General features: G+C 28.7%; 2 protein-coding genes across 6 annotated transcripts; one reads left to right on the top strand and one right to left on the bottom strand.

Moving 5' to 3' along the window:
- Positions 1-761: 761 nt before the first annotated feature.
- On the top strand, positions 762-19,922 carry LOC107072164 (uncharacterized). 5 transcript variants are annotated; one of them, XM_089176391.1, is made up of 13 exons: positions 763-1,546; positions 7,068-7,125; positions 9,235-9,257; positions 9,555-9,637; positions 10,039-10,417; positions 10,579-11,084; positions 11,163-11,455; positions 11,535-11,716; positions 11,778-11,903; positions 12,160-12,213; positions 12,300-12,425; positions 15,146-17,857; positions 19,698-19,922. In XM_089176391.1, the coding sequence occupies exons 1-12, from the start codon at positions 1,540-1,542 to the stop codon at positions 17,713-17,715; spliced, it is 4,407 nt and encodes a 1,468-aa protein (XP_089032517.1). In that variant the 5' UTR covers positions 763-1,539; the 3' UTR covers positions 17,716-17,857; positions 19,698-19,922. The 5 variants fall into 5 exon arrangements, with proteins under 5 accessions (XP_015187372.2, XP_089032517.1, XP_015187371.2 ...); XM_015331886.2 differs by lacking the exon at positions 7,068-7,125 and having other exon boundaries at positions 762-864; XM_015331885.2 differs by lacking the exon at positions 7,068-7,125 and having other exon boundaries at positions 764-1,546.
- Positions 19,851-25,010, bottom strand: LOC107072165 (heparan-alpha-glucosaminide N-acetyltransferase). Its single transcript, XM_015331888.2, has 10 exons — positions 22,918-25,010; positions 22,653-22,783; positions 22,433-22,548; positions 22,190-22,355; positions 21,895-22,099; positions 21,645-21,812; positions 21,451-21,572; positions 21,213-21,382; positions 20,847-21,131; positions 19,851-20,742 (listed from the first exon to the last, which is right to left on the bottom strand). The coding sequence occupies exons 1-10, from the start codon at positions 23,032-23,034 to the stop codon at positions 20,561-20,563; spliced, it is 1,662 nt and encodes a 553-aa protein (XP_015187374.2). The 5' UTR covers positions 23,035-25,010; the 3' UTR covers positions 19,851-20,560.
- Between the last annotated feature and the right edge of the window lie 10 nt (positions 25,011-25,020).

Here is a 25,020-nt window from a genome sequence, read left to right as displayed (position 1 = left end):
TATATAAAAAAAAAAAAAAATGAATAAAAATAATAAAAATTCTAAAACTAAATAAACTGGGAAAAAAACCAAAGACCCACCCACCCACACTCACAGATCCTTCGTAGCCTATTTCTTGCAAGTGCATATGCAAGAGCAGATGATGCAAGTGCATGTGTGTATTTATAAAATTTAATAATTAATATATTATTATTACTAATACATTATATTCCTTTAAATAATATAAAATAAATAAGAAAAATTGCAAAACTAAATCAACTGGAAAAGACCAACCATGCAAGTGCATGTGCAAGTGCATGCATGTGTATTTATATAATTTAACAATTAATATATTAATTTAAGTAATAGATTACATAAAACAAAACAAAATGCAAATAATAAAAATTGCAAAACTAAATCACTTGGAAAAAAAAACCAACCATCCAACCACCCACCCACCCACATTCACAGAATAAAAATAAAACTAGTAGAATCTTATCAGAATCATTTGACGATTGATTGATAACAAAAATCAATGATAATTCATTGATAAAAAAGAAATCAACACACAAATACACAAACACACACACACATACACATCATACAATCGTAACTAATAAGATTGTAGATAATAGATAAAATGAAGTTAGAAATGGAACGAAAAAAAAAAAAAGCTAAGTTAGACATTTTTATTCAACGTTGAGTTGACCAATCGTGTCGCTAGCTGCTGTTAGAGAAATGGCTGCTAAAATGAAACGCATGGTCGAGGAGGAGACGAACGAACGATTCTCGATGATCTTGGTCGGAATCAGCAGTAGCGGCGGACGCGCGCTGGTGTCGGCATCGGCTCTTTTGCTGTTGCTGACTACTCTGCTGCTATTGCTGGTTGCTAACAATTTTTTTGTTTTGTTTTTGCTGATTTCATTGAATCAACATATTTCGCTTATCATCATTAACAAAAACAACAACAACATCATTTTCATCATCATCATTATCATCGTTGTCATCAATTTGATCTTTTGAATGTCTTCTACTTCTTCTTCTTCTTTTTGATATTGTTCATCAAACAACGAGTTGTTCGAAATTTTTCATCATCAAAATATTGTTTGGTCAAGGATCAAAATTTGAATTAGAACGTGTGCGCGAGAGACCCACCACCACCACCATTCAACCTTCTGTCTCTCATCGAATAATATCTAAAATAGTTTGCCAGGAGTAAGCAAGAAAAGTAGCAGAAGAAACACAGAAACCGGTTTTCATCGGGCGTGGGAAGAAGAAGAAGAAGAAGAGGAATAAGAAGAAGAAAAAAGAAAAAAGAAAAAAGAAAAAAGAAAAAACGGGCACGAGCCGAAAGAAGATAACGAAAGAAAAAGAAAAAGAAAAAAACTACGAGTTTTGTTATTAGACACGCGAGTTTTTCTTTTTGGATACTTTTTTTTAATTACTTTCAATAAGTAAAAGGAAAAAGTAACAAGAGAGAAAGAGAAAGAGAGAGAGAGAGAGAGAGAGAGAGAAGAAATTTTGGTAATTCTCTCATTGTCAAAATGAGCTCGTCGACTTATGCGGGGTAAGCAACAATTATAAATAATTAATACAATTTTAATTCACCCATTTTTTTAAAATGATATGTTCATAATATATTTGAAAGGAATATAAGTTGAAAATATTAAAATAAATTTCATACACATTTGTTTTTTATTTATTTATTTTTTTTTTTTGGAGATTGGTACCTTTGTATTATCTTTTTTTTTAATTTTATTATATTATTAATTATTATATTATTAATATATATTATAATATAATTAATATTATATATAATATATTATATATTATTTTATTTTAAACTTGCTACCTTCATATTACCTTTTTATAATTTTATTATATTTTTTATTAATTATTATATTATAATATATATTAAAATATAAAAATAAAATAATGTATAATGTATTATTAATTATATTAAAATTATATTATAATATAATAATTAATAATATAATATATATTATTTTATTTTTATATTTTAATTTTGTTTTTTGGGAACTTGTAATCTTCATATTACCTTGTTTAATTTTATTATTAACTACTTTAATATTATATTATATTATTGCTAGTATAATTAAAAACAAGATTTATATATATATATATATATATATATATATTATGAGAAATGTTTATGTAACACAACTATTAAATAATAACTCGTCTATTTTAATTTTATTATCTATATGAAACTTTGAAACGTTGACATTAATTTGTAAGAATTCAAAGAGAGCCCTCACATGAGAGATGATTTTTACGTTTTCTTCCTGTAAGAGAGAGTTTAAGAGATTTATATTTGTGTCTCTCTTATTAAACGAAAGAGACGAAGAGTAGACTGCGATAAGTAGTGTCTTCCCTTTTAGCTTCTCTTAAATCCGATCCATACGGAAATACCAAGCAAGCTTCAAATTCGTGAAAGGATTGAGAAAGGTCAGGAAATAATAATAATAATAATAAAAAAAAATCAAACAAATTATGTTCCGTCCCTTTTTCTGAGTATTCATTTTGCTATTCTAAACATATCTTCAAATAAAATCAAACCAACCAACTATTGAATACAAAAATCATCATCCCCCATAAAATGAATCAAATAAAAAGCAAATAAAATAAAAGAAAAAATTAGGGATACATTTTGAAATGTTTTTTAATAAGCAAAATTAAGTTCAAAATGAAGAGTTAAAAATAAGGAAAAAGGAAAATAAAAAAGTAGAAGTAGAAGAAGTAGAAGTAGAAGTAGAAAAAGAAAAAGAAGAAGAAGAAGAAGAAGTAAGGACACGTTTTGTTCGTGATCACTCGATCAAAGCCATAGACCTTGTAGCGGGTTCCAAGAAAACATTTCGACCTACATTTCGTATTCAAAGACTGACTTTCGTTTCGAACTTTAATCGTTTCAAGATCGAACAATTTTTGTTCTTTCTTTTCATCTCTTGTCAACCCTCTTCCAACCCCTCATTGACATTTTATACGCTTTTTATAAGTTTAACTACACAAAAAAGTGATTTTTCTACAGTTTCATCTTTAGAAAAATAGAAAATAAAAAAGTTTACAGGTTTTTGTAAATTGTAGGGGAAATAAAAAAAAGTAACAAAAGTATCAAATCTTTTTGAGAGAGAGAGAGAGAGAGAGAGAAAATACAGTCCCAATATTCAACCATATGAATGGTGTGCATTGTTCGAATAACCATAAGTGAGTTAACTCAACGAAGTCTGACCAAGAACGGAGTTGAATATGTAACGATCACCCACGCAATTATTTTTTCAACCGATTCAACACCTACGTCATTTTCCAATCATTTTCTTACAAGATTGTGACAAATATTTCTTATTTTTTTAAAGATTTATGTTTTGTTTCTTTTAATTCGTTCCATGTTGTTTCTTTTATTTTACATTTCATTTGATATCATCCTAATTAGTGTAATTAAATTCGTCAAATATACAAAGTAAAATTATTTTTTTTTTTAAACATAATTCTTCTTATCTCAAATTAATCCTTTGAAGTGTTGTGAACGCATATATGCGTTTTGTAAAAATTATTAACGTAATCGTTGGATACATATATTTATTTAGTAATATTAATGTAAAATAATGTAATGTTTATATGAATTAAATTAAATTATATTTACAGAAAGAAAAACTTTAATTATTAATATTTAATAAATTATATAATATAATAAAATATTAAAATAAATTATAATTTATTATTAGAATCTAATGAATAATAAATTATTCCTACGATGTTCCTTTCAAAAGACTTTTACTTAAAGGGTTTTTCATTATCGTTTGAATTAAAAGTTAAAAGAAAAATCATTAGACGATGTGAATGACCGATGTCGTCGGTCTCCCCTTACCGATGTCGAAGGTATAGGAAAATTGTTCATTGCCACGTGCCATCACCACCTAGGCAAGCAATTTATTTTTAACGTGCTGTGTATACGTGTGTGTATCGGTTCACGATTGCTCATCGCTAACGTTGGACCACTGTCCCTTCTCTTCTAAGACTATACTAATCATCTTATTTTCTTTCTTTTTTTTCTATTCATTTATTATTTCGAGTTTCATCTTCTTCTATTTTTTTTTTTGGTGCCTCATTTACTTCTCTCTCACTCTCTCACTCTCTCAAGCAACAACCTTTTTACTCGAACGAACATTTGGGATAGACCAATGCGTCCGATTTCTCTTATGTTAGCAATGACTCATTCTCATCTTCATCTTCTAATTTCTTCTTCTTCTTTCTTACGTGTTATCTTACACGCAACTAATCATCAACTATCTCAAACAAGAATTAACCAAAATAGATGACATAGATATTCACAATGATCCATTTATACCTTTTTTCTTCATTAATAATAGTCAACCTGTTTACGTTAATGAAATTTGGACGATTTAAACACGTTGATAATCAATCCAATCTCTTCAATTTATTCTTCAATAATAAAACACAAGTTAAATGTTAAATTTGTACAAAAATACATCTGTAAATAAGACTTTTTATTTTATTTTATTTTATTTTATTTTATTTTATCTTTTTACCTCATCATCATCATCATCATCATCATCGATAAATTCAATCCGTCCCATTCTCGTTTAACAACCGATCGAGGTTTATTCATAACTCAATTTTTTGTCTGATGGTTTTACTTCTTTTCTTTTTTTATTTTTTTTATTTTTTTTATTTTTTCTTACAGTAGTAGGAATAAACCACGACATACGAAAATCCTAAAAATAAAATAATCGGAAGCATTTTATACGGCGCTTTCGCAGCGCAGGTCAACCCGATCTAAAATTAAACCTTGCTTGGCGTATCTACCTAAATACATTTCTATGCTATAGACTTCTCTTCTCACTGTTGGCTGGGTTCCGAGCATCGCACATTCGATTCGCCATGACACCGAGCTTTTCTCAGAATATTTCCCCATTTAATTTACCGATCACGATATCTATATCTTCTCAATTTCCAACATCTTTTTTTTTTATCCAAACCATTAAATTTCCCCTTTTCCAACAAAATTATTCTTACTTTGTATATTTAAAAATTATTATATCATCAATGAGAACATCTATGAGATTTTTCATTTAAAAAAAATATAAAAAAAATATCACACGAAATAATATTATTTATTTATTTATTATTATTAATTGAAATTAAGAACTCAAAAGTTCATCGCAACAAATACCAAATTTCAGTCAGTGTTCCCACGTATTTATTTAATTTCAAATTAATTAGTAAATCATTGAATGTATTTTTGATTTGTTATAACAAATGAAAAATTACAAATTATTATATAAAATAAAATAAACAAATCTGAATTAATTGTGAAAAAGTTAAGTTTGTCAAAATGTAAATGTTAAAATTACGATGAAACACGGTTGACTTTCTTTGATAAATTGACAACTAATTAATTCGTAATTATTATTATAAAGATGAATAAAAAGCTAAAGGTTTGATGATTCTCGCCAAATATTTCACGGAAATCGTCTCCATCGACTATTTGAAGCACCTGCGAAGATACGACGACGAGACGTATAAAACGAACAAATTCGCCACGTGTTACAATGGCCGTGCCAAAATAAAAGCGACCGCCGTTTCACAAATTCTTCCCGAATATTCTATTATTAAAAGTTTCGCTTTACGCATGAGAAATAGTACACCCAAAGAGAAAGGATGAAAAGATTATAATATCTTTCTCTAATCTTTGTTCTAATGATTTTTTTTATCTTATTCTAACATAAAAATCAATCAATCAAAATATAATAGTACCATAATAATAATAGTTGCAGATAGTTATAATATATACTAGGAGTGTCCCGTTACGCGTTGCTGTGGCTCACAATCAGTCCGATACACACGTCTTTAAGTCAATTGCAATTATAAATTGAGATATAAACTATCCTATCTCTCAAGTTGGATGAAACTGCACACAGTGTGTAAAATTTGATTAAAATCAGTTCAGTAGTTTAGGAGTTCATTGCGGACAAACAACGTGACACGTAAGTAAATGACAAATGATTGAAAAGAAAGTAAGAAAGTAAGTAGCATAAGTTTGAAGATTCGAGATAGAAAGAGAGAGAGAGAGAGAGAGAGAGAGAGATAGATAGAATTGGTAACTGATGTAAGTTAGAATATTGCTAGATCTAAAAATAACGATAATATTCTAACTCAAAGTTGTCCGATCGTTGTTCTACGAACGAATGAACAAACCGACAAAAGAAAATGTCTTTTAAAATATCATTTCATTTTAATGATTGTTTATACATTTGTCGTTAATGTTGACTTTGGTAGAAACAACGTTTCAAATGATAATAGTTAGAGCTAGATATATATTATAGATATTTTCATCTAGACTAAAATATATCACTCTTTCAATCGTGGACCCACATTTGGACGCACCTGTTGACTCACACCAATAAATGTTTCTTTCTTAACTTTTAGTAACTATGTGAACAAGAAAGAGAGAGAGAGAGAGAGAGAGAGAAAGAGAAGAAATCGTGATAAAAATTTTCTAATATTTTATTTATGTGTACCAAATGTTAATAATAAATTTTGTTTGAAGAAAATATTTTGCAAGGGGGTTAGGTTTTGCATCGTCAAATTTCTTTTATCGACAATGTCATTTTTGGCAAATTAATTATACATTAAATTATATTTATAATGTAATATAATTAAAATATCTTTTGATAAATGGAATATATTAGTACACCCAGTATAAGTATTAGCAAATGAAAAAAAAAAAAAATATATATATATATATATGTATATAATAAAATAAAAATATAGAACAAGTTAGTATTTGATGACTTTGGTGAACTAACCCAGATAACAAGTTAGTCGTTTGAGTCAAGTACGACTGATACGTTGTCCAATATGGGCAAACAAATTCCATTTAAGGAAGTTTCGCGTTAAGTCGAGTTGCAAGGTCGACCTCTTGAGAAAACCCATGTTCACCGTTTTTAAGTAATTCTCTTTCTCTTTCTTACTATCTGCTGTTTTTCTTACACCTCTCGAATTTATCTGAAAGTAATTTTCCTTTGGCCCGATGGAAATAAAAAAAGATGACGAAGATGACGAAGAAGAAGAAGAAGAAGAAGAAGAAGCAGCTCATATCGTAAGGTACCTTACTAGCTTTTACCGAGTTCAAGATACTCTTATGTAAATTTAGCCGCTGATTTAACCGACACCCCGCCATGCTTTACTTCGTTTCGAGTCGACCAAACTAGCTTACGATGAGATTACGTTCTATTCGCAGTACAAAACGACCTAATTCATTTTTATCTATTATTTATATATTTATCTATTATATTCAAATTATAAAATTAAAAAGTAATTAGTATTATTAACATATATATATATAATTTATTTCTATTATATATATAATTATTATCTTCTTATTATATATAAATTACGTGTCACGTTGTTTGTCCGAAATGGACTGCTAAACTACTAAACCGATTTTAATCAAATTTTCCACACTGTATGCAGTTTCATCCAACTTAAAAGATAGGATAGTTTATATCTCAATTTATAATCGCAATATTATTTTATTGCGAATTATTTGTTTATAATATATATATATATAATTATACTCTTTATAATTTATATTTCTATAATTATATTTTATAATTAAATATATTATATATAATTATGGTAATATAATATATTAAGATATCAAAAATATATTTATATATATTTATTCATATTTTAATATTAAAAATAACCAACTCTCTTTCTCTTTCTATTTGTAATCCTTTCTCTTATATTATTTTCTTACTTTCTTTTCGATCATTTATCACTTACTTTCTCAATAGTCCCGTTACTCTTCACACGTTCTGATCATTTGTGTTTATATTGTACATGCATATTTATATTGAGATGTATATGTTCGTGTATGTGCGTATGTGTACGTATGTAGTAGTCTCGTAAAGATAACTCGAACACTTTTGCGTCTCCTCTTTTTAAAACGCAACTGAAAGTCAAGTGCACAGTGCAACATATTTAGAGGAATGATTTAATCGTTTGAACGAATTACTACTACTACTACTACTACTACTACTACTACTACTACTACAATCAACCATCACTTGTAACAACTCTTGTTTCTACTATTATACTAATGAATTGTTATCAACATTGAAGGATACGCTGACGACATCATGTCTGCTACTACTACTACAAATTTTCTAGAATTTCTTCAACTCCAAAATAATTATTCATGACACGAGATTTGTTTTGTAAATATTATCTTTCAAAGTAGAATTCGATTTTGTGGTTTTTGTTAACCACTTTTTGATACAACTTTTAACAGTAATTTAAATCATCATCGACCAATGTAATAAAACCTAATCTATTTATTATTCTTTTATTTTTTTTATTTTTATTATTATATGAATTATGTGTACACATATCTACGTAATATTTTTCTATAAATATTATTTTTTATTATAAATCAATGGTAGTATTTAATTTTTTTTATAAATTTATAATATTTAATAAATTAAATCAATATTAAATATTTAATAAATAATATTTAAATAAATTCATAATATTTAATCTTTCTTTAATAAATATAAATTATGTGTCACGTTGTTTGTCCGCAATGAACTCCTAAACTACTGAACTGATTTTAATCAAATTTTCCACACTGTCTGCAGTTTCATCCAACTTGAAAGATAGGATTGTTTATATCTCAATTTATAATCGCAATATTATTTTATTGCGAATTATTTGTTTATTACATATATATATTTTTACTTCAAAGGAAAAGAATTATTTTCGAAAAAAAAAATTAAATTAATTATATCTGACAATATATGAACGGAAAAGAAATATTTTGAATTATCGATAATAAATCTTGCAAATTTCATAACTAACATAAATTCATCTTAATAGTAATCGATGATATTAATTAATTACATTTCATTGACTTAATCTTTCTCATATATGTCAGATCATTACGAATATAGGTGTAAAGTGAAATATGAATACGTACAAGGTGATTCATCTTTCATGCGACTGCATGCCACAGATAACGTAGGAATGTCTCGAACGATTTGAAAGACAGAGAAGAAAAATAATACATGAAAGAGTAGAAAGAGGAGAGGAGAGGAGAGGAGAAAAGAGAAGTTAACTTTTGGCGTATATCTTTACAAAAGTTTCACTCATTTCACGAACATATGCTTGTTATTCTATCACTCATATTTTTTTCTCATTTTCTTTTTGCAGGAGCTCGGAAGCAGCGGTTTCAGGTATGTCTTCTAAACATTATTTGTTTTTTCATTCTATATTAATTATTAAAAAAAAATTTATAAACTACATTTGATTTATTCATTTAATTTCTTTTTCAATAAATTCATTTATTATAATATAAATAATTATTTTGAAATGATTTATACGAGTACAACATAATAATGTTGAATATTTGTATAAATCAAGTATAAAATATGATTAGAAAAATAAAGTAGTAAGGTCTCTCATTATTATTTAATTAATTAATTAATTAATTAATTAATTAACGTTTCTGTGCAAATTATGAATCGTTTTAGGATTTTGTGCCGCGCCTCCACCACCCCCACCACCTCCACCGGTACCCGGTCAAATGCCAAGTATGAGGATCAGTACTGCCGAGGTAAGGCATATTTCCATTGGCGTGTTCGACTTCCTTTCCCAGTCGCAAACCTTATCGCGTTCCTTCTCGACGTGTTCTCGTACCATCGTGCGCACGTATTTGCTTTATACGCATACATACAAAACAATAAAAATAAAATATACATATATATAGACACGTGTGTATGTCTGACAACTGATAATTCCACTAATTAAGCATTTGCGAGTAAACACAACACACACACATTTTGCTGATAAATTTGTACAAATAATTATGACCCGTTACATGGTAACAATTTTAAAACAAATTACAAAATCTTATTCTGTGATAACTTGAGAATTTAATTATTAATAATTAATATTGAAACATTTAATAAAAATTTAATCGAAAGTTTAATTCAATTTTGTATTTGTGTTTAATAGGGACCAGGTATGAAAAGGGCCCAATTGCCGGTTAACCCAGCAGACACCGGTTACGAACCACCAATAGCAATTCAAAATGCTATTTTAACGAAGGACAAGAAACCCTTTACTTATACACCCGGTATGGGTGGTAAATTAGACCTATCTCAAATTCGAAGTCCACGTATGGCAAGAAGAGTAGCAAAGAATGCGAACGACGAGGGTATAGAAGGGCCACCAAAGTCAGCCCTCGAATCGAAACCAGTGCAACAAACGACTGGCGCGAGTCTCTTTGTTCAGCCGCAAGTCGCCGTTCCGGTTTTCCCACTGAATGCTCCACCTCAGCCTCCGGTCAATAGAAATTCGCAAGTGCCGATTCTCAATAGAGTGCCTTCAAATGGTAAACTATTATAATATGTTGTGCTGTTGTTCATTTAATAGATTAGTCATCTTGCCTTTTATTATTAACTTCTCAGTAGAATTGAAACATCAAAAAATAAAAATACCTACACTCTGACATAATAAAAATGATTAATAAGCTTGCAATTTCGGCTTTGATAGCAGCGGACAGACAAGTGGAACAGACAACAAAAATTGGTGCCAAAGATGAGACGAAAGTGACTCCCATCCAGATTACAAATATTCAACCAGCCTCACCCGAAAGTCCCTGTACTCCTCAAGTGACATTGGCGAAAGCACCAACGCCTTGGTTACAAAATAAGAACAAGCAGCAGGAAGAATTGCCGGAGTGGGCGAAACGTTCGAGCGTCAATAAAACAGCTAACTCGTCACCCGAGTATAATCCGTCCACGCAACCAACCTACGCTACGAATAAGACTGAGTTAAATCAGCAAACGATACCGCAATGGCAGCAAAATCAGCAAAGACAGCAAACATCTCAACAGCAACAACAACAACAACAACAACAAAGGCAACCATCACAACCGCAAAGTCCAACCTATCAACAGATACGTCAAGTGTCTAGTCCTACAATTCAGCAACCTCAGGAACGTCAACCGATGATCAATCATCAAACGCAACAACAAGAACGAGTCATACCTATTCGTGTAAGTATTTTGTTGTTGTTGTTGTTGTTGTTGTTGATTACATCAGGTACATTTTTCTATGTTTGTTTGTATTTTTAGATCGAAGACAGACCATCGGTATTTGCAGTAAAACAAGAACCTGGACATCATCAATTCAAGACTCAACCTAGTGTACATCATCAACAACGATGGGGTCAAACAAGTCCTCAGAATCAAACCACACAATCGCAAATCTATGTACCATCTTCTCCGCAAACTCAACAGGCACCGACATCATACGTCATCCCTATCATGGTAGAAGGTGATGATAGGAGAACGAACGTAACACCTGCCACTAATGTTCAACAATCTAACGTTAGAGTTAATCCTGTTAGAAGTGAACCAGCAAAAATGTATGTCATATTCAATTTTGAATTAAAATGAAATGAATTCAATTTGAAAAGAAAAATATATTCAATTAAATATTTGTAGAATTGTTCAACCAAGAGGTCCAACACCAATTCAAGAACCTGGACCAGTTCAATCTCGATCCTTCCGAGTTCTTCAAAAAATCACTGATACAGATTCAACCAATGATGTTGATACCGAACAATTGCGTAAATTACAACTTACTGAAGATGATAGGATTTTAATGAACAAGTTCAAAGAACAAGGTACTTAATTATTTTCTTTTGATAGGATGATTGAAATTAATGACTGAATAATGATTTATAGTTGATGGGGATAATTATCTTCATCAAGAAGAAGATCCAAGATATCGTGGTGCAGCGATACCATCGCGTGCTTTTCGATTTTTACAAAACATGACCGACTCTGGCGAGATCTCAGCTGCAGCTACAAGTAAGTTTCATTTGATTAAATATTTGAAAAATAACAAAAATAAATATTTATATAAATATAAATAATAATATTTGTGTACAATCAATAAAGTGAGATTTAACTTTGATTCGAGTATATGTGTAAATTAGAAAATCATTTCTGTATAATTATTTTAATTTAATTATAAACAAATTTTGTACTAACCTTTTTCTATAAAATATAAATTATTTAATATTAACAATTTTATATAATTATAATAATTGTTTTTTCTTTACAGTGCCACGAGTACAAAATGCAAACAAGAAACAGAATAGAAACTCTAAAACTTTTGGTACGATTTTGTTACTTTTTTTCTATCTACAATTTAATTTACAATTACTCTGTAATAATTAAATAATAATTTAAATAAATGTACAGAAGACGTGCAATCAAATTTACCACCAAGCGAGCAACAAGTACCAGAACCGAAAAAATATATGGGCAGTGCGATACCTTCTCGATCTTTCAGAATATTGCAAGCTATGACTGCACCTGAGAGCGTAGGTAAGTAAAATTTAAAAATAAAATAAACAAATAATTATTTTATAATAAATATATATATAGAAATTTATAATAATCGTCTCTCACGTTCATACAAAATGTATCCGTCTTAAGAAAAAACAAAAAAACAAAAATAATAATTTCAAACAATAAATTCATTTGTTAAATAAAAAATTACGCGTGTAATTTTACTCGTTCAAGAATTAATTAATTTCACACCAAAGAGCTTTTGTTTAGTAATCTCATCATCCATTAGTGTTCCACGACGATCTTTGACGTCTAACTTTGTCAAATCAAATCAAATCAAAATGTTCCAATTAATAATTATTAATAAAATAATAATAATAATAATATTAATAATAATAATAATAATAATAATAATAACGCATAATGTCGCTGGAACAAACCCGAATCCTGTGTTCACAGGAATAACGAAAATTCCTTCGAGATTATCGTGAACAATTCCCATCGTGTTATCCGACCCCCGCCCCCACCCCCACCCCCCGGCCGAATTTCAATGAACAAATTTAAAGCAATTCATAGAATGAACAATTTATCTTGATAATAAAGTTAATAATCATCTTCAAGATATCTTTACGTAACATGAAAAAAAAAAAATAAAATAAAATAAAATAAAAAACAAATCAATCAATCAATCAAATTTCTTTACAGAAGAAACTGTTTAGCAAGCAGAAACTTTGTAAGATACATTTACATTATTTAATTACAATCGTTGTAAAATATCTACTCAATTATTTATCAAATAAAATAATACACATGTCTTTTTATAAATTAAATAAATTAATATTTACATAAAGAGTAGATATTATATACGACTGTAAAAAAAACATACACACACAGACACACATGATTTTTATTATACATAATCTACCAAAGGACAGATTTTCAAAATCTGTCAAAGTTTCTTCATCCAACGTGGGATATTTAAACATCAATAAGATGTTAACGAGCATACATGAATATAAAACACACATCTAAACACTATTTCAAACACATATATAATTATATACATATATAAATAAATATATGTATGTATATATATGTATAGGATAAAATTCGTGGCGCGTAAAACGGTCTGATTCACTAAAAGTTTATTTTCGTGTACCAACCACCACCACCACCACCACCACCATCACCACCCACCACCTCCTCGTTCAATACGAATCATGCCGTATCTACATGCCGTATCTACATGCCGTATCTTACACATACTTAAATTAACTTAACTTAATTTAACTTAACATAACTTAACTTAACTTAAATGATATACACATAGTAGATTTATAGTTGATGGAAAAATAATATTCAAGAATTATGACGGTGCTACGAATGGACTGGGCACTTTTAACCGGGAATGTGTTGCATGTTTACATTATTAATAACTTCACGTTTATTTCGTATCTTTCATCTATCTATCTATCTATCTATCTATCTATTTATCTATCTCTTTCTATCTGTATTTCTATCTCTCTTCACTGGGATGATGTATATCATACAGTTTATATTTAATGAATTTACATTGCACATATGTAAAAGTGCACAGTTGCATGTGTATACACATTTAAGAAAGAGAGATTTTTTGTTATAATATTTTTTTTCTTTATTTATTTATTTTATCGTCTTCTTCTTCTTCTTCTTCTTTCTCTCTCTTTTCTTCTTTCTTCTTTCTTCCTTCTTTTTCTTTTTATTCTACGTTATTTTGAAGCATGAACAACACGCGTTTTATTATCGTTCAATCCGAAATCTACTTCTTCTTCTTCTTCTTCTTACCATCCATCCGTTTTATTTATACTTATATCATTTAAAATTAAAAAAAAAATATATATATATACGAGACCCTAATAAAAAAAAATATTATAGGAAAATATATTAAACGATTTATTAAAAAGAAAAAAAAATAAATTAAATAACACGAGGAGGCCGTACGATCGTTTGCTCGGTAATCTGTTTTTTTTTCTTATTGACGAAATTTTCGATTATTTCCTTTGAACACAGGATCAATGTTGTTTTTTTTTTTCAATTCATTCTATCTCTCTCTCTCTCTTTTTATCACTCTCTCATTTTCTCATTTTCTCTCTCTCTTTTTTTGTTCATACAATAAATATCTCGTATCGATGTCATTATATCCGTCCGAATTATTGTATATTCTTTTATTTGAATTAAAAGATCCCTCTTTTCTTCTTTTTTTATTTCATTCATTTTGCCAATACATAAACCCCCCCCCCCCTGAAAACCACCCTGCTGTTTTTTATGATGGATTGTCGGGGGAGAAAATTATTATTTTTTTTTTGATCACTCGAAACATTCATCCATTTTGATTTAAATAAAACTCCAATGAATCTCTCCCCCCTCAAAAAAAAAAAAAAATTATGAATTTAATTAAAAAAAAAAAAAAAAAAAAAAAATCAAGTAACCACCGCAATTCAAATTTTTTTAAAAATATTTTTCACATAATTCATAGACCCCTGTGAACCCTCCTTGAATGTTCAGAGTGACTTCTCCTCCGACTTATAGAAAGGAAAATAATTTCAATGACAAAAAAAAGGCATTGTTTTTTTTTTTCAAACCACCGATGAAAATGATAAAAAGGAGAAAAACACACAAAAAGCAAAAAACAAAAAAAAAACAAAAAAAGAAACAAATAAGTCGCGTGGGAAGAGATTGATTTTTTTTGTCTGAATGCAATGTGCTGTTTGTTGTAGCCACGCAAGAAAATCGTCAAGCAGATTACACCTGCCAAACCGAGAATAACGTGCCGGGTAATCAGCATGGTGTATATATACCTGTCTGTCCCCATCCCCCACCTCCAGGCCCTTTACCACCACCACCACCACCAATACCTTATTGGAATCCTGAGGGTTGGTGGGGTTATTATCATCCAATACAATATCAAACAATTCCTAATCTGAACGATCCTAACTCGATGAAGTTATCCTTCGATCCTTACGTTTATCGTCGTTATGAGGATGGTAACACTTACGTTTTTTATCCACTTTACAATCAGAATTACATGTCATGTGATAATTTTGAACAAGAGAACAATATTTATACGCAATACGTGGCACATTGTCAACCACCGATTCAACAGGTGAATGTTAAAGAATCAATCAACAACATTGTTCAATCAAATTTGATGAATGAAGAAAATCTGATTGCAACGTCAAATGATAATAATGTTTTTAAAGAAGATCATTGGAGAAAAATGAACGATGTTTCTAAGGTGCCAATTAATGAGAAACCTAATGATCGTCTTAATACAACATTGAATATTGTTGAAGAGGAAAAAGAACGAACTGTTTCAAAGATTGATGCTGAACACTTTGATAAAACAAAAATCATTGTGCCTAATTACACTTACGTTGACTGCAGTGATTCTAGCGATTCAGATTCGGATAGTTCATCTTCATCATCATCATCATCATCTTCATCTAGCAAGTTGACCAAAAGTAGGAACAACGATACCACTACGAACGACACGATATCTGAAAGTGATTCGGATTCTTATTTGGCTTATTCAACGGGTTTAAATCCACATGGGAAATCTGAAGGGACTGATCAATGCAATGATAACATTGATGATAAAAAAACCATTGAAATTGGCAAGGAACTTTGTTCGGAGAACACCATTTCCAGTTGTGATTCGGAAAATGAGGAAGAAGAAGAAGAAGAAGAAGAAGAATATCGTGTTGAATCTTTGAAAAGTGACCCAGTTTTACCGGCTCATCGGTTAAGTGTTATTTACGAGGACACTGCCGAGCACGTAGAAGTTGAAATTCCTTGTCCAAGAAAAAACAAGGACACCAAAAAGTGGAACAACGTGACACCTTGCGATGATCCACCTGACGATGTGGACACAACTGTCAGTGTCAGTTTACCATTGAGATTTAAATTCTCTGTTTCTGAAAACAACGAAGATGTTACCACAGTGATCGTTGGTGATAGTCAAATAAAATCGGAGAAAAAAACCCTAACCTCTGAAAAATATCATCGAATTGTGGAAGAAGATACCACGGTTGATTTTACTTTGAAAAGACCAAGTACAAAAGTTCAATCAATTGAAGAACAAAATGTTGTTGAAACGATCAATGAAATTGATGACACTGCACACGTTAATTTTACTCTGAGAAAAGTTCCTACAAAAATTAACAGAGTTAATTGTGAAGAATCGGTTGAAACAGAATTTACGATTAGATCGAAGAAAGTTGACGTTACCAGTCACGTTAGAAAGGACAAGAGGAAGCTCGATGGTGAAAGGCAACGAGAAAAAATTCATCGAAATAACCAGAACCAATCTGTTGGTTCTGTGTCAATCGAGAAAAATGGAAAAATCGAACCGGAAATCGTAGTGTCCGAATGTAATTGGAACGAGGATAAAGAAAATTCGCGAAATTTGACAACCAAACTCGATGATTCGATCGATCATTCGGAAAATAACCAAATAAAGGAATCCAATCAACAAGATGACGAAAGTTACGTTGAAATGGAAGTTGAACAAACTAATAAAGAAACGAAACATTTGTTGAGCGTACAAAATTCACGAGAAGAAACTGACGATGAGGACAGTGGTGTGACATCGGACATGAGTCGAATGATATCAGAAGTTGACACAGATTCCGAATGTACATCGACGAAAAATATAAGAAAATATCAAAGAACTCAAACTCATTCGCGTCTTTTCAGGTTATTAAACGATGATTCTATTTTGGCAGAGGATACAACAGAGATGACAGATGGAATATTAGGTTCATCGTTGAAACGAGAATATTTGAGTTTACCATTGAAAACACATGCATTTAATTACGATGAGAACAATTATTGTTCCAATTATTCCAGTGGTTTAACGTCACCAGAATATTCGCCTATTTGTGAACAATCATGGAAAAAATTACACGAATCTGAATTGGATTTCAATCGACAATTAAACCATCAACATCAACATCAACAACAACAACAACATCGTCTTGAGAGAAGCATTTCCAAGGAAGACCCTTATTACCAAGCATGGAAAAGTCCCAAATCAAATAACGCGAATGAACGTGATCAAAATCACGATGTTTTACCATCGATTGCTTTTAAAATTCTCGATAGCAAAATACCATATTGGAATTACAAGGTCAACGTTTTATGTCCACGTATCAAAAGTAGCAAAAGTGTACCCCAAACTTTACAAGGATGCAAGACGAACGGATCGAATGGACCCGGATCGGTTGTTGTTAGATCTTCACCAACTACAACCCTTCCCCTATCCTACGTCGATAACGACCATTGCTGATGGCCCGGGGCAGAGTGAGGGCCGTGTTTGGCCGCAAACAACCGGTCCACGGAACGAGCTTCGCGCAACTTTTCTCGAAATTCGCAACGACTGGGCGACTAATGCCCGGGGAGCTACAGGCTACGTGATTTTTTTTCTATCGGTACATATTAGTTTCTCGTATATAATCGTCTTTTTTTTTATATATTTATCTATCTATCTATCTATCTATCTATCTATCTTTTTATCTTTCTATCATTTTCTTTCCTTTTCCAATTTTCATCCATTAGGTTAATTATCCTGATGGGTCAATGATCAATTTGTTGAATTTTTTTCATTAAATGATTCAACTAATTAGACCAATCAGTCTATGCAGTTTTGTTTTTGTTTTTTTTTTGTTTTGTTCAAATGTTATTTAATTAAAATTAGAAAAAAAGAAAAAAGTATAACTCTGCAAAGAGACTTATTGGTCTTCTTCAAAATATTTTTGATTCTTCTATCAACTGATTCCTTTCTTTCTAGTCCTATTTTTTTTTTTTTTTCTTTATCTTCTTCTCACCTTTTGATCAGTCAGTGTTTTTTGTATTTTTTCGTTTTTTTTTGTGCTCCGCAACTCGTACATAATACGCGTTTAATAAACAACAAAAATATGATCCAGATTATATATTTTGTTTCTCTTTAATCTAAATGATATAAAAACGTAACTGGTTATCAAAAAAAGAAAAAAAAATTATCCTAGCATAATCCTCGTGTCTCGTTTAAAAAAAAAAAATAAAAAAATAAGAAATGTAAAAATGATTATTTTCTGGTTTTCATGTATCATTTCTAACGGGTTTACATTCAATCGTTTATAATCAATATTATTTTTTTTTGGGAACAAATACAAAAAATATATATGTGTGTGTGTGCGTGTGTGTGTGTATATATATGAAAATCGTGAAAAAATATCAAATCAAGTTTGGACAAACGGGTTTCAGAGAACGGTGTCATTACCATAACTAGTTTGTTTAATATTTTTGGTTGAATGCATGCATGCAATCTCTTAACTGTTTCTAATGCAAACGACAATTTTTCTTTTTTTTTTTTTTATTATTATCTTACTCTGCTTCGATTAATTAATCTTTTTTTTTTTATCTTTAAATTTGCAATGATAATAAAATAAAATATATTTCAAATCTATCAAGTTGCTTGGAAAGTAATTTCATTTTTTCATAATAAATAAAAGATGGTTGTTTTCATATTTAGAATCTAAGATGTTTTATAAATAATTGTAAAAATTGCACTTAGAATAATAAAAAAAAGTAAGTGTATTAGATAAAAATGTAAAACCTTTATTTTCCATTTCTAAAACACGAAATAAATCTAAATTACTTTTGAAATATTTGAAGATAAAATTATTTTGTAGTTTAAAATAAAATTGGATATCAATAAACGCGATTTACTGAAATTATTTTCCAAACAATTTAATATATCATTTAATTAAATTATTTTGCATGTAATATTTGTTTTACTAAGCGAATAAAGTTGCACTAACTATCGTACCAGTTCCATTCGTAGAAAAAAAAAAAAAAAAAACTATTGTTAATTTAAATTTTAATCAAATTTATGATCGAGAACCAAGAGGATGCTGACGAGTCGTTGTTAATAAAAAGAAAAAGAAAAAAAAAGAAAAAGTAAATTTAAAAATAACCAAAAAAAAAAATATATATATATAAAGGTTTAATAATTAATTAAATATTACAAAATTAAAATTCAACATTGCAAATACCTATGAGGAATCTGGAAATGGATTAATAATAATAATAAATGGTATGAATTCAATTTTGATTAGCATTGCTGCACGTTGTTTCGATTTTGCTCGTTTTGAGATACTTGACGTATTATTATTTGTATCAAGGAAAATATTATTATTATTATTTAAAAATTTTTCAAAAATGCAATTTTTAAATAAATTATTCATTGTTACAGATAATTAATATATTTTTTTTTGTTTAATTTTACAGGACCCGATGCAACAGATTATTGAATGCAGATCGGGCTGTGCACAATTCTTAGGAATGCTGCTACGTTATTAGTGTGTTTTTATTTTGTCACTTAATTATTATTAATATTATTATTATAAATTCACTTTTTTTTGTCTTTTTTTATTATTATTATTATTATTGTTATTATTATTATTATCATTATCTTCTTCTTTATACATATTAATATAATCTTATGTAATCGTACGTATCGATAGACATTTATCGATAACGTCGTATATTTTTTTTCCTTTCTCTCCTTTCTTTTTAAAAGAAAAACCTAAAAAAAAACCGCGTATAACCCACGTTCCATTTATTTTCTTGTATTTTTTTCTTCTTCCTTTCCTTTCTCTCCCACCTGGTAGATTTCGTTATCAAAATCATCATCCCACGATGTGTGTGTCGAACAAAATAAAAAAAATAAAAAATAATAAAAGAGTAAACCAACACAAACGACTATAAAAATTATACAAGATCTACACATAAATGTTTAATTTTATTACATTTAACTAATTAATTATTGTTATTTAAAACGAATGGAGAAAAAAAACACGTAATAATAATAATAATTAATATTAAACCAAAAAAAAATTAGTAATTATATAAAACTACAAAATTAAACAAATGTACTTACTAAACAAATTCGTATTTCAAAATGAGAAAGTATACGATTGGTAAAATACCTCAAAACCTCAAAACAACACTGTCATTATCATACATTTAAAATGTAAGTCGTGTATAAATAAATTATTTATCAATATGAGACAAACAAACAAGAAAAAAAAACATTGATCATCATTATTTCCCAAAACCTTAAATAAATGTTCTTTCTAATCAAATTACATTCACAATGTAATGTACATTCGTTTACGATGCATAATATAAGCTATGCAAGTCCAAAGTACAATACTCCAAATAGCTTCTACCAATACTAAAGTACGACTATGCATGTTACCGATACGCCAATGAAATGGAAAGATTTGATAACACAATTGATGACCGATGTACATTAACAGTGCGTTCATTCCTAAAAAAAATGAAAAGAAGACAAAAAATAAATTAAAATCAGACAAAATGTTTTCAATTAAAAAAATCAACCAAATGTGAATGAAATTAATGAAAGTTATTTACCAGGTATTCGAAAAGGACCACCTCTCCATATTCTAGCAACATCTACGAGCAAGTAACAAGCTGATAAGAGTCCAAGAGCAAAAGCTGTTGTTACCAATGCAAATGATAACGACCATAAATTTTTATTTACGGGTATGACGTAAATATGAACGAGAAATCCAACGATAGCTAAAAATACCGCCCATAAGAGCCATCTTATAACCCTGTCCTTCCAATCTTTATAACACAATAAAATTTGTCCTGCTTGGACACCCAGAAATACTTGAAAGATCGTTGTCAAACAACCTGAAATAATAAATCCAAAGGTTTTACGTATCATTTGGTTTTATTTTCGTTTTGCTTTGGATTTCTTTCAAATATATTTACCTAAAATACCCTCAGGATCGAAAGGTTTAGAACCATAAACTGAAACTATCATCAAATTTTGATAAATGTGTTTAGGTGTTAGAATTAAATCATCAATGTAACCAGCAGCACCACCTGTACAATTCATATATTTTCCATCTTCGTGACGTCCACCAGGACCAAGGTAACCACTGTGATAACATTGCTTATTTCATTTTCTAATAATAATGTTTAATAAATCTTAAATATACGTACATACGTGGGACAACCTGGTACTGAAAGTTTGAATGTTAATAAGCAATGTACTACGACGATACCTACAACCATGATCCATTGTGGTAACAACATGGATATATCTTTTAAACGTTGATGCAACAAATTCTGTAAATATAAATACAATCTTACATATTATTTTTCTATTAATTTATACAAAATATTATAATAAACACTTGCCTGTATTTTTTTCGGTTTTCTAGGTGTTAAAAATAGAAACATCAAAGCAACTATTAAATAAGCTAAACCAAATCTTTGCAATACACCAAATATTCGAATATTTTCCAATTGTGGTACACTGTCCAGTGTGTTTAATGCAACACCAATAAAAAACAACATCACACTTCTCTGTTAAAAACAAAAAAAAAAACAAAAATATATATATATCAAATTATTATTTGTATTAAATTAAATGATTTTCATCACTTACCTTAAAAATGTTCAAAGAAATTTCTAATTTTGAAATACCGCGTGATAATTGCGAAGATATGGCTATGGGAATACAAACTCCCATAATCCACATGAAACATGGAAAAACTAAGTCACCTATTAACAAACCATTCCAAGTTGCATGCTCGAGTAGATAATAGCCTCCAGCACCGTTATTAACGAAGATCATAAATAATATGCTGATTCTATGATAGTCAAATAGCATAAATTAATTTCATTTAAAAAATCTTCTGTTTTTTTGTTTTTTGTTTTTTTAAATATTTTGATTTAATTACCCTCTAAATGTGTCGATGGATTTCACTCGACGTTTTTTTGCAACATCGTTGGTGGTCTGATTATCGGCTCGTTTCATACACTTTTCTTGTATCAATTGCCATATTTGTCTCGACATAGAAATTCCAATTAGAAAGCATACTATTATACCAAAAACAATAAGGAGAGCTATGCGAAAGAGAAATTGTATTAATTTTCAAAAATAACAAATATTTCTCAAACAAATTTGTAATTAATTTACTCACTGATGTAAGAATTCGTTGGTCTTATTAAAGTGTTAAAAAAACAACTATCATTTCGTATTAATAATTCGTAACTTCCGTATTCTCCTAAATTCGGTGATAGTTTGCATATTGCATTACTAAAAAAAAAAAAAAAAAAAAATTATTTTAATTAAAAAATAACAAATATTTCGAAAGAGATTCTAATTTTCTCTCGTTTGTTAAATATATCAATAAATAATACCTGATATTTTTTGCTGATATATATTCACTAAAACCATCGACATTAAGTACTGCCAATTTCATAGTTCTAGCAGTGTTCAATTTGACACTGTAATTTACGCTTGAAATTGGTGATACTCTACTGTAAGGACACTACAAAAATGTTGTTCAATTAAAACAATTAAACAAATTAATAAAATAACAAATAAAATCGTAGATAATAATTAGAAAATGTTGAATATATCGATAACGATTATCTAAATAAATAAATAAATAAAAAAACCTACGGAAACGCAATCAGATGAAAGTGCATAAAGCCATGCATTAGATCCATCTTCATTTTTTAATTTAACACAAGCCTCGTCGTACTTTAACTCACTGTAAAAACACGGCTGTTCGAACATTTCTCCCCTTTCTATTTTTTTTTTTATTTTTTTTTATTATTTGATATTAAAACTGAAAATAAAAATTCATTCGTACGTAATACCATAAAAATCCTTATATAGATATATGTGTATACTTATGTAAACGAATAAAAAACACAAACACAGACACGTATACTTAATACGAGTGGAACAGTTACAGAGAAAGTGGAACAGAACTCATTGAGATTTTATCAACGAGATAAACAGATATACGTAAAGTACAATTAATTGAAGTCATAGATGATCGATTGTTAAATAATCAGATATTAAATAGAAAATCTGTGTGTTATATTACTATTTATTTTAGTATTATTGCACATCTGTCTGTCATCTTTGTATTATCGTTATGAATTAAAAAAAAAAAAAAGAAAATAAAAGAAAAATTCCATTTCAAACGATTATTATTATATTTTTAATAAATTATTTCAATTAAAAAAAAAAAATCAATTCTTGATTTTTCTAATGCCAGCATCCGTTCTTATTTAAGTCAACTATATCACCAAGTAAATCTTCTTAACTGTTTCAAGTTATCCGGCTTTTCCTGACTGACTAAGTAGAAAACGTACATTCTGATACAAACAAACACACTGTAAACGTGAAAGTAAAGTACTCGTAACCCAGATTTATAAATCGGTTTAAAAGATATGCATATTATTACTACGATGTGCATCTTAATTATATTCATTTAATTACCTTTACTTGATTAAATAAAATAAAATAAAATAAAATAAGATAAATAAATGTGCAACAACAACAATTTTTGTAATATAAGAAAAAAAATTAATTTTCAATAAATTTCTTATCAAGTTTCAGTAATTCAACAAAAGCTTCTACAAATTAATTTATTATTACTCTTAAATTAATTCATTTCATTTTGTTTGTTCGTTTAAATAAAATTCGACAAGTAAATGCAGAAGAATTTGTAAAATTTCAATAAATTAATTAAAAGCTTCGTTTTGATTAATTTTATTCATAAATATAATTAAAACGATTATCGTAATACGATTATGGATTTATCGTATATAAGATAATTTATTAAATGATAAGATATTGTCGTCAATATGATTTTGTGTGTTTTTTTTTTTTTTTGTTATATTCTGCAAACAAAATAATAAATAATTCTTTAGTATGGTTTTGATAAATAAAATTAATAATAAAAAAATAATATTATTTCATTCGTATATATATATATTATTATTATTATTATTATATTAATATCAGTTTAATTTTACATTCGTTATAATAAAAATAAAATATAAAGAAACACAATCGTATAATTAAAATTAACTTACCCCTTTTTGTAATATTGTGTACATTAATATAATAAAAAAAATAAAAAATAATAATAAAACAATTATAAAAACCGATTGATTTACTTTTGTCAATTAATCGATCATAATAATAATAATTTTGAATAACTTTAACACTTTACGAATCAAGATTTTCTTTTGCGAATTCAATTTGATATATAAAAATATAAGTTTGACAAGAAAATATTAATAAATGATATTATTATGTGTGCATATATGTGTTGTATGGTGGTTTTTTTTCTTTCTTTCTTTCTTTTCTTTTGTGAGAGATAACTTTTTTTAACTCAAAAATGTTTACAACGATTCAAATATTGTCATATTACACGAGAGAGCATACGATCTGATACCTTGTGAGTAGCAAGAACGACTGAACGACTTTAGAATATTGGAATGTGTGAATGCTGAAGTTTCACGAATCACAGGAGCGCCACTTGGTCGTGCGAATATTCTTGTTGACCTTTTCGTTGGCATTTAGTATTAGTATTAGTAGTTTTTTCTTCTTATCTTTCCTTTTTCTTTCTAATAAGAGTATAAGTACTTACTTAACGACGAATAAAAGAATTTGACTTGTTTCTCTTTGTTTCGTTTTGTTTGTTTGTTTGTTTTATATATATATACAATTGTTTTTAATTTTTAAAAATATCTATTTAGAAAA

The sequence above is a fragment of the Polistes dominula genome, unplaced genomic scaffold, assembly GCF_049000335.1.
Source record: "Polistes dominula isolate Pdom_NZ unplaced genomic scaffold, Pdom_raw_medaka contig_25, whole genome shotgun sequence".
NCBI lineage: Eukaryota > Metazoa > Arthropoda > Insecta > Hymenoptera > Vespidae > Polistes > Polistes dominula.
The sequence above is the reverse complement of the archived record's forward strand: the minus strand, read 5'-3'. Positions and strand labels throughout refer to the sequence as shown.

What these genes read in the sequence shown, in the direction of transcription:
- LOC107072165 (XM_015331888.2), bottom strand. Translation starts at nt 23,034, where the DNA reads ATGTTCGAACAGCCGTGTTTTTACAGTGAGTTAAAGTACGACGAGGCT. An exon ending in TCCATCGACACATTTAGAGG is followed by an intron (nt 22,100 to 22,189) that starts GTAATTAAATCA and finishes TGACTATCATAG; the next exon opens with AATCAGCATATTATTTATGA. An exon ending in TTTCTTTGAACATTTTTAAG is followed by an intron (nt 21,813 to 21,894) that starts GTAAGTGATGAA and finishes TGTTTTTAACAG; the next exon opens with AGAAGTGTGATGTTGTTTTT.
- LOC107072164 (XM_015331883.2), top strand. Translation starts at nt 7,052, where the DNA reads ATGGAAATAAAAAAAGATGACGAAGATGACGAAGAAGAAGAAGAAGAA. An exon ending in CTCGGAAGCAGCGGTTTCAG is followed by an intron (nt 9,258 to 9,554) that starts GTATGTCTTCTA and finishes GAATCGTTTTAG; the next exon opens with GATTTTGTGCCGCGCCTCCA. An exon ending in GATCTCAGCTGCAGCTACAA is followed by an intron (nt 11,904 to 12,159) that starts GTAAGTTTCATT and finishes TTTTCTTTACAG; the next exon opens with TGCCACGAGTACAAAATGCA.